This window comes from Lampetra fluviatilis, chromosome 3 (assembly GCF_964198595.1).
Source record: "Lampetra fluviatilis chromosome 3, kcLamFluv1.1, whole genome shotgun sequence".
Taxonomy (NCBI): Eukaryota; Metazoa; Chordata; class Hyperoartia; order Petromyzontiformes; family Petromyzontidae; genus Lampetra; species Lampetra fluviatilis.
Genome location: NC_136277.1, coordinates 16039543 through 16049778, shown reverse-complemented (window position 1 = coordinate 16049778; position 10236 = coordinate 16039543). Strand labels below are relative to the sequence as shown.

The window sequence follows — 10236 nt, the reverse complement described above, 5'->3', positions numbered from 1 at the left end:
GGGTCTGGGTGTCTCTCTCAGGGGGGTTCATAATGGCCTTGTCAGGGACACAGCATTCCTGGGTTCAAGTCCCAGCCCTGGGTCTGGGTGTCTCTCTCAGGGAGTTCATAATAGCCTTTCCCATGTCACTGAATACCTGGGTTCAATCCCAAGCCCTGGGTCTGGGTGTCTCTCTAAAGGGGCTCAGAATGTCCAAGTTTCCCTCCACATTTAGAAAATTGCATTTAGCTTATTTAGATTATTTAGATTATTTTTGCTGCTATGGCTTTCCGCATGGTAGATGACTTTGTCAAGCTGTCATTTGTGATAAACAGGTCGCTTCTGAAAAACAAGTTAATGGCTCAGTGGGCCTGACCTGGCAAGATAACAAAACACAGTTGAGTTTTATGCGCGTAAACATTTGAAAGTTATTCACCTTTTCTATACTTTGCACCCCTATCGTGTTTTTGCATTGTTTGTTGTACCATTATGGCCTGCCCCCTTACTGGACATCTGTAGAAAAAAAAATTGCCGGGTAGATCATCGGATTCCTCCAGTTCTGAATATATTCTGATATCAGAGACACCGATGACGTCACGCCGATGTCGCCGCGCTGATTGCGTCATGTACACGGTGCAGATGTTGATGACGTAATCGCCGCGTGGATGGCGTCACGTCGCCATGGCTTCCTTCGCGCCGGGAGATCCCGTCACCACAGTGGTGGTGAGCGGTGGTGATGGTGGTGGTGATGGTGTGGTGGTGGTGGTAATGGTGTGGTGGTGGTGGTGGTGTGGGGGTGGTGGTGATGGTGTGGTGGTGGTGGTAATGGTGTGGTGGTGGTGGTGGTGGTGGTGTGGGGGTGGTGGTGATGGTGTGGTGGTGGTGGTGATGGTGGTGGTGGTGTGGTGGTCGTGATGGTGTGGGGGTGGTGGTGATGGTGGTAGTGATGGTGTGGTGGTGGTGTGGTGGTGGTGATGGTGTGGGGGTGGTGGTGATGGTGTGGTGGTGTGGTGTTCGTGATGGTGGTGGTGTGGTGGTCGTGATGGTGTGGTGGTGAGCGGTGGTGTGGTGGTGGTGTGGTGATGGTGGTGATGGTGTGGTGATGGTGGTGGTGTAGGGGTGGTGGTGATGGTGTGGTGGTAGTGTGGTGGTGTGGTGGTCGTGATGGTGGTGTGGTGGTGAGGCGGTGGTGGTGGTGTGGTGGTGGTGATGGTGGTGTGGTGGTGGTGTGGTGTGTGGTCGTGATGGTGTAGTGATGGTGTGGTGGTGATGGTGTGGTGGTGGTGTTGGTGGTGGTGTGGTGGTCGTGGTGGTGGTGGTGGTATGGTGGTGGTGATGGTGTGGTGGTGGTGGTGTGGTGGTCGTGGTGGTGATCGTGTTGATGTTGTTGATGGTGATAGTGTTGATGTTGTTGATGGTGATGTTGTTGATGTTGTTGATGGTGATGGTGTTGATGTTGTTGATGGTGTTGATGTTGTTGATGTTGTTGATGTTGGCGATGGTGATGTTGGTGATGTTGTTGATGGTGATAGTGTTGATGTTGTTGATGTTGTTGATGGTGATAGTGTTGATGTTGTTGATGGTGATTGTGTTGATGTTGTTGATGGTGATAGTGTTGATGTTGTTGATGGTGTTGATGTTGTTGATGTTGATGTTGGCGATGGTGATGTTGGTGATGTTGTTGATGGTGATAGTGTTGATGTTGTTGATGTTGTTGATGTTGATGGTGATAGTGTTGATGTTGTTGATGGTGATTGTGTTGATGTTGTTGATGGTGATGGTGTTGATGTTGTTGATGGTGTTGATGTTGTTGATGTTGATGTTGGCGATGGTGATGTTGGTGATGTTGTTGATGGTGATAGTGTTGATGTTGTTGATGTTGTTGATGGTGATAGTGTTGATGTTGTTGATGGTGATTGTGTTGATGTTGTTGATGGTGATAGTGTTGATGTTGTTGATGGTGTTGATGTTGTTGATGGTGTTGATGTTGTTGATGGTGTTGATGTTGTTGATGTTGTTGATGGTGGTGATAGTGTTGATGTTGTTGATGGTGATAGTGTTGATGTTGTTGATGGTGATGATGTTGGCGATGTTGGGGAGCTGGCCACCCACCCCCTCGTGTGCCACAGTGCCGGCCTTCATAGCTGCTGCTGCTGCTGCTACTCGCTAACAGCACTTGCCCCGACAGTCTGTCAAGGCTACACGGGGGACCTTTGTCCTTGATGTTGGCGTTGGTGATGTGGGAACCTTCGATTATCACGGTTGGCTACGTACAGTGCGAAAGAAGTTCAACGTACATACGTGATGTTGGTGGTGTTGATGGTGATGTTGTTGTTGATGTCGGTGGCGTTAATGATGTTGGCGGTGGTGATGTCGGTGATGATGTTGGTGAAGTTGTCGGTGATGATGATGATGTTGGCGGTGGTGATGTTGGTCATGACGGTGTTGATGTTAGCGGTGGTGATGTTGATGGCGGTGTTGACGATGTTGAAGTTGTCGGTGATGATGATGATGATGTTGGTGAAGTTGTCGGTGATGATGATGATGTTGGTGAAGTTGTCTGTGATGATGATGATGTTGGTGAAGTTGTCTGTGATGATGTTGACGGTGTTGAAGTTGTCGGTGATGATGATGATGTTGGTGAAGTTGTCGGTGATGATGATGTTGGTGAAGTTGTCAGTGATGATGTTGATGTTGGTGAAGTTGTCGGTGATGTTGACGGTGTTGAAGTTGTCGGTGATGATGATGTTGATGTTGGTGAAGTTGTCGGTGATGATGTTGATGTTGGTGAAGTTGTCGGTGATGTTGACGGTGTTGAAGTTGTCGGTGATGATGATGTTGGTGAAGTTGTCGGTGATGATGTTGATGTTGGTGAAGTTGTCGGTGATGTTGACGGTGTTGAAGTTGTCGGTGATGATGATGATGATGTTGGTGAAGTTGTCGGTGATGATGTTGATGTTTGTGAAGTTGTCGGTGATGTTGACGGTGTTGAAGTTGTCGGTGATGATGATGTTGATGTTGGTGAAGTTGTCGGTGATGATGTTGATGTTGGTGAAGTTGTCGGTGATGTTGACGGTGTTGAAGTTGTCGGTGATGATGATGTTGGTGAAGTTGTCGGTGATGATGTTGATGTTGGTGAAGTTGTCGGTGATGTTGACGGTGTTGAAGTTGTCGGTGATGATGATGTTGATGTTGGTGAAGTTGTCGGTGATGATGTTGATGTTTGTGAAGTTGTCGGTGATGTTGACGGTGTTGAAGTTGTCGGTGATGATGATGTTGGTGAAGTTGTCGGTGATGATGTTGATGTTGGTGAAGTTGTCGGTGATGTTGACGGTGTTGAAGTTGTCGGTGATGATGATGTTGATGTTGGTGAAGTTGTCGGTGATGATGTTGATGTTTGTGAAGTTGTCGGTGATGTTGACGGTGTTGAAGTTGTCGGTGATGATGATGTTGATGTTGGTGAAGTTGTCGGTGATGATGTTGATGTTGGTGAAGTTGTCGGTGATGTTGACGATGTTGAAGTTGTCGGTGATGATGATGATGATGTTGGTGAAGTTGTCGGTGATGTTGACGATGTTGAAGTTGTCGGTGATGATGATGATGATGTTGGTGAAGTTGTCGGTGATGATGTTGATGTTTGTGAAGTTGTCGGTGATGTTGACGGTGTTGAAGTTGTCGGTGATGATGATGTTGATGTTGGTGAAGTTGTCGGTGATGATGTTGATGTTGGTGAAGTTGTCGGTGATGTTGACGGTGTTGAAGTTGTCGGTGATGATGATGTTGGTGAAGTTGTCGGTGATGATGTTGATGTTGGTGAAGTTGTCGGTGATGTTGACGGTGTTGAAGTTGTCGGTGATGATGATGTTGATGTTGGTGAAGTTGTCGGTGATGATGTTGATGTTTGTGAAGTTGTCGGTGATGTTGACGGTGTTGAAGTTGTCGGTGATGATGATGTTGGTGAAGTTGTCGGTGATGATGTTGATGTTGGTGAAGTTGTCGGTGATGTTGACGGTGTTGAAGTTGTCGGTGATGATGATGTTGATGTTGGTGAAGTTGTCGGTGATGATGTTGATGTTTGTGAAGTTGTCGGTGATGTTGACGGTGTTGAAGTTGTCGGTGATGATGATGTTGATGTTGGTGAAGTTGTCGGTGATGATGTTGATGTTGGTGAAGTTGTCGGTGATGTTGACGATGTTGAAGTTGTCGGTGATGATGATGTTGGTGAAGTTGTCGGTGATGATGATGTTGATGTTGGTGAAGTTGTCGGTGATGATGTTGATGTTGGTGAAGTTGTCGGTGATGTTGACGATGTTGAAGTTGTCGGTGATGATGATGTTGATGTTGGTGAAGTTGTCGGTGATGATGTTGATGTTGGTGAAGTTGTCGGTGATGTTGACGATGTTGAAGTTGTCGGTGATGATGATGTTGGTGAAGTTGTCGGTGATGATGTTGATGTTGGTGAAGTTGTCGGTGATGTTGACGGTGTTGAAGTTGTCGGTGATGATGATGTTGATGTTGGTGAAGTTGTCGGTGATGATGTTGATGTTGGTGAAGTTGTCGGTGATGATGATGTTGATGTTGGTGAAGTTGTCGGTGATGATGTTGATGTTGGTGAAGTTGTCGGTGATGTTGACGGTGTTGAAGTTGTCGGTGATGATGATGTTGATGTTGGTGAAGTTGTCGGTGATGATGTTGATGTTGGTGAAGTTGTCGGTGATGTTGACGGTGTTGAAGTTGTCGGTGATGATGATGTTGATGTTGGTGAAGTTGTCGGTGATGATGTTGATGTTGGTGAAGTTGTCGGTGATGATGTTGACGGTGTTGAAGTTGTCGGTGATGATGATGTTGATGTTGGTGAAGTTGTCGGTGATGATGTTGATGTTGGTGAAGTTGTCGGTGATGTTGACGGTGTCGAAGTTGTCGGTGACGATGATGTTGATGTTGGTGATGTACCCAGGAGCGGATTGAGATCCACAAACTGCGCCAGGGAGAGAACCTCATCCTGGGCTTCAGCATCGGGGGCGGCATTGACCAGGACTCGGCGCAGAACCCATACTCGCTTGACAAGAAGGACAAGGTGCAGCGTCTCCCCGTGTCTCCCCCCGTGTCTCCCCCCGTGTCTCCCTCTCTCCCGTTGTCTCCGCTGTCTCCCCCCGTGTCTCCCCCCGTGTCTCCCCCCGTGTCTCTGCTGTCTTCCCGTGTCTCCCCCTGTCTCCCCGTGTCTCCCCCTGTCTCCCCTCGTGTCTCCCCTCGTGTCTCCCCCTGTCTCCCCTCGTGTCTCCCCTCGTGTCTCCCCCCGTGTCTCCCCATGTCTCCCCGTCTCCCGCTTTCTCCGCTGTCTCCCCTTTCTCCGCTGTCTCCCCGCTGCCTCCCGTCCTCCCGTAGGTGCTGCTGCTGCTCGCTAACAGCACTTGTCCCAACGGTCTGTTGAAAGGCTACACGGGGGATCTTTGTCTTTGCAGGGTGTGTACGTGACCAGGGTGAGTCAGGGAGGGCCAGCTCAAGCGGCGGGCCTCCGTGAGGGAGACAAGATCATGCAGGTGAGGAGGTGGTGGTGGTGGTGAGGAGGTGGTGGTGGTGAGGAGGTGGTGGTGGTGAGGTGGTGGTGAGGTGGTGGTGAGGAGGTGGTGGTGAGGTGGTGGTGAGGAGGTGGTGGTGGTGAGGTGGTGGTGAGGTGGTGGTGGTGAGGTGGTGGTGAGGAGGTGGTGGTGAGGAGGTGGTGGTGAGGTGGTGGTGAGGAGGTGGTGGTGGTGAGGTGGTGGTGAGGAGGTGGTGGTGGTGATGGTAGTGACTGTGACGGTTGATGAGAGTAACCATGGTGATGGTGGTGGTGTTGGTGGTGATGTTGGTAGTGACTTTGACGAAAGCAGTGACGGTATTGGTGATGGTGTTGGCAATGACGATGATGGCTATAGTGTCAGTGATGATGATGGCTGTAGTGTCAGTGATGATGATGATGGCGGTGGTGTCGGTGATGATGATGATGATGGCGGTGGTGTTGGCAATGACGATGATGGCTATAGTGTCAGTGATGATGATGGCGATCGTGTCAGTGATGATGATGGCGATGGTGTTGGCAATGACGATGATGGCGATGGTGTTGGCAATGACGATGATGGCTATAGTGTCAGTGATGATGATGGCGATCGTGTCAGTGATGACGATGATGGCGGTGGTGTCGATGATGATGGCGGTGGTGTCAGTGATGGTGGCTACGATGTTGCCCGTGTTTGTCGGTGATGATGTCGTCGACCACAGCCATGTCGCGGGTGACGTCGTGGGTGACGATGCGGGTTGATGTGGTGGTAGTGGCGGTGGGTGACGATGCGGGTTGATGTGGTGGTGGTGGCGGTGGGTGACGATGCGGGTTGATGTGGTGGTAGTGGCGGTGGGTAACGATGCGGGTTGATGTGGTGGTGGTGGTGCAGGTGAACGGCTGGGACTTGACGTGGGTGACGATGCGGGTTGATGTGGTGGGTGACGTCGTGGGTGACGATGCGGGTTCATTTGGTGGGTGGTGGTGGTGGGTGACGATGCGGGTTGATGTGGTGGTGGTGGCGGTGGGTGACGATGCGGGTTGATGTGGTGGTGGTGGCGGTGGGTGACGATGCGGGTTGATGTGGTGGTGGTGGTGCAGGTGAACGGCTGGGACTTGACGTGGGTGACGATGCGGGTTGATGTGGTGGGTGACGTCGTGGGTGACGATGCGGGTTCATTTGGTGGGTGGTGGTGGTGGGTGACGATGCGGGTTGATGTGGTCGTGGTGGCGGTGGGTGACGATGCGGGTTGATGTGGCGGTGGTGGCGGTGGGTGACGATGCGGGTTGATGTGGTGGTGGTGGCGGTGGGTGACGATGCGGGTTGATGTGGTCGTGGTGGCGGTGGGTGACGATGCGGGTTGATGTGGCGGTGGTGGTGCAGGTGAACGGCTGGGACATGACGATGGTGACGCACGACCAGGCGCGCCGCAAGCTCACCAAGCAGGGCGAGGAGGTGGTGCGGCTGCTGGTGACGCGGCGCTCGCTGCAGACCGCCGTGCGCCACGCACAGCACATGCTGTGAGGGCAGCGCCACGGGGGGGGGGGGCAAGGGGGGGCAGGGCTCAGTGGGGCAGGGCCCAGTGGGGCAGGGCTCAGTGGGGCAGGGCTCAGTGGGGCAGGGCTCAGTGGGGCAGGGCTCAGTGGGGCAGGGCTCAGTGGGGCAGGGCTCAGTGGGGCAGGGCTCAGTGGGGCAGGGCTCAGTGGGGCAGGGCTCAGCATCTCAGGGGTAAGGCCACGGAAGTGGGGGGGGCTGGTGGGACCGACCACAGAGAATCCATGTCAGTTTATCGAGGTGCGCAAATGGATGGGACCGGACGTTCCGCCACCCCCCCCTCTCTCTCTGCTGCCGGTGCCGCGGACTTGCAGACTCCGAGTTCGATTCCCAGCGCTGCCGACGCGGTGGGGGGGGGGGGGGATGGCGGGGGGGGGCGGGACGTAGCGCCGGGTTTATTCAAATCGGCGCCTGCTGAACGAGAGGTCGTCTTCCGAGTCCGGCGTAACTTATGCAGTTTCCTCAGCCGGCGTCTTATCGATTCGGCGTCTCCTATGCAGGTTTGCGGAGCTGCGCGACGCGTGTACGTTGGACGCGTGTACGTTGGACGCGTGTACGTTGGACGTGCGTTGAACTGATTTTGCACAGTACGTAGGCGGCGGCGCGAGTCGGAGGTGCGGCAGGCACAAGAAGGTCAACGAACCAAACACGAAGAGCAGTCACGAGCGTGACGTTGTTTACACTCCCATCAGTTGGCGGCTGCGTCTTTACGATATGTAGAGGACTGCAGAGCTTGGGGCGAGGTGGGAGGGGGGTATTTGGTGCTGACTCAACGCTTGGCTGCTGCTGTTGCTGCTGCTGCTTCCCAGCTCCATGGCTGTTTCCTTCTCCTGGCGCCTCCGAGTTGTTCCCTCGCTGAACGAGCGCCACGCGTGTGTGCGTGTGTGCGTGTGTGCGGGGTAGAGTTGCGCGAGTGGAAATCATCCTCACAAGGGTAAAAAAACTCGAAAACAAAATAAAAACGTATGCAATCCGTGATGACGTTTCAGGGCCAACGGTCCCTTCTTCACATCACGTGGAGGTGCAGTGTTGAGTCTGTGGGCAGTGTTGAGTCTGTGGGCAGTGTTGAGTCTGTGGGCAGTGTTGAGTCTGTGGGCAGTGTTGAGTCTGTGGGCAGTGTTGAGTCTATAGACAGTGTTGAGTCTGTGGGCAGTGTTGAGACTGTGGGCAGTGTTGAGACTGTGGGCAGTGTTGAGACTGTGGGCAGTGTTGAGTCTATGGTGCAGTGTTGAGTCTATGGGCAGTGTTGAGTCTGTGGGCAGTGTTGAGTCTATGGGCAGTGTTGAGTCTATGGTGCAGTGTTGAGACTGTGGGCAGTGTTGAGTCTGTGGTGCAGTGTTGAGTCTGTGGGCAGTGTTGAGTCTGTGGGCAGTGTTGAGACTGTGGGCAGTGTTGAGACTGTGGGCAGTGTTGAGTCTGTGGTGCAGTGTTGAGACTGTGGGCAGTGTTGAGTCTGTGGTGCAGTGTTGAGTCTGTGGGCAGTGTTGAGACTGTGGGCAGTGTTGAGACTGTGGGCAGTGTTGAGTCTGTGGGCAGTGTTGAGTCTATGGGCAGTGTTGAGACTGTGGGCAGTGTTGAGTCTGTGGTGCAGTGTTGAGTCTGTGGGCAGTGTTGAGTCTGTGGGCAGTGTTGAGTCTGTGGGCAGTGTTGAGACTGTGGGCAGTGTTGAGTCTGTGGGCAGTGTTGAGTCTGTGGGCAGTGTTGAGACTGTGGGCAGTGTTGAGACTGTGGGCAGTGTTGAGTCTGTGGGCAGTGTTGAGACTGTGGGCAGTGTTGAGTCTGTGGGCAGTGTTGAGTCTGTGGGCAGTGTTGAGTCTGTGGGCAGTGCTGAGTCTGTGGGCAGTGTTGAGTCTATGGGCAGTGTTGAGTCTATGGGCAGTGCTGAGTCTGTGGGCAGTGTTGAGTCTATGGGCAGTGTTGAGTCTGTGGGCAGTGCTGAGTCTGTGGGCAGTGTTGAGTCTATGGGCAGTGTTGAGTCTATGGGCAGTGTTAGTCTACGTAGCCGACCGTGTTAATCTGCAGTGCGGGGTGTGGGGAAGAACACCGAACTGTGTGTTGTGAAGAAGGCCCCTTTGCCGAAACGTCACCTATCTTATATGAATATTTTTTACATTTTATTTTCAAGGCCCCACAGTGTTATGGACGCGCTATTGCCGAGTCGTTTGTGGCAGCAGCAGCAGCAGCGGCGCAGCATGACTTGTCGTCATCACAACGGTGTTGTGTGCGGTCGCCCGAATCGTTTCCCGCGAGTTTTCTGCAACCGAGCGCTCCGTGTAGGCAGTTTCTTTTTTATATCGACGGTACCCCTTTTTATAATGATCGACCCGGTTTTATAACTCTCGGATTTGTATTCCACCACCCCCCACCCTCACACCCTCACACCTATGCAGCGCAAGGCGACGCTTCTTACGCGGCCTCTGTTCAACGCGTTGGGGGGGCGGTGGGGGATGGCCCTCCCCCCCACCCCCCCCACCCCCCCACTCCCCCCACTCCCCCACCCCCCACCCCCCCACCCCCCACCCCCCCACCCCCCCACCTCCCCACCCCCCCACTCCCCACTCCCGCACTCCCCACTCCCCCACCCCCGCACTCCCCACTCCCCCACCCCCCCACTCCCCCACCCCCCCACCCCCCCACTCCCCCACCCCCCACTCCCCACTCCCCCACCCCCCCACTCCCCACTCCCCCACCCCCCCCACCCCCCCACTCCCCCACCCCCCCACCCCCCCCACTCCCCCACCCCCCCACCCCCCCACTCCCCCCACCCCCCCCACTCCCCCACCCCCCCACTCCCCACTCCCCCACCCCCCCACCCCCCCCACTCCCCCACCCCCCCACTCCCCACTCCCCCACCCCCCCACCCCCCCCACTCCCCACTCCCCCACTCCCCCACCCCCCCCCACTTCCCCACCCCCCCACTCCCCCACCCCCCCACCCCCCCCCACTCCCCACTCCCCCACCCCCCCCACCCCCCCCACCCCCCCCCCCCACTCCCCCACCCCCCCACTCCCCCACTCCCCCACTCCCCCACCCCCCCACCCCCCCACCCCCCCCACTCCCCCACTCCCCCACTCCCCCACCCCCCCCACTCCCATTGCAGTTTTCACCGAATCGGCGTTCCCACGTCGGGTGTTTATCTCAACCGGTCGGTATCGAGCAGTGTTAT

General features: G+C 54.5%; 1 protein-coding gene across 1 annotated transcript; it reads left to right on the top strand.

Moving 5' to 3' along the window:
- Positions 1-628: 628 nt before the first annotated feature.
- LOC144953322 (tax1-binding protein 3-like) lies at positions 629-7069 on the top strand. The gene is made up of 4 exons (XM_078883890.1): positions 629-702; positions 4937-5056; positions 5442-5519; positions 6900-7069. Exons 1-4 carry the CDS (start codon positions 661-663, stop codon positions 7038-7040), a joined length of 381 nt encoding a protein of 126 aa, XP_078740016.1. The 5' UTR covers positions 629-660; the 3' UTR covers positions 7041-7069.
- Positions 7070-10236: the final 3167 nt, after the last annotated feature.

Coding starts and splice junctions, on each gene's coding strand:
- LOC144953322 (XM_078883890.1), top strand. CDS start 661: ATGGCTTCCTTCGCGCCGGGAGATCCCGTCACCACAGTGGTG. Junction 703..4,936: donor ATCCCGTCACCACAGTGGTG/GTGAGCGGTGGT, acceptor TGATGTACCCAG/GAGCGGATTGAGATCCACAA. Junction 5,520..6,899: donor AGGGAGACAAGATCATGCAG/GTGAGGAGGTGG, acceptor GTGGTGGTGCAG/GTGAACGGCTGGGACATGAC.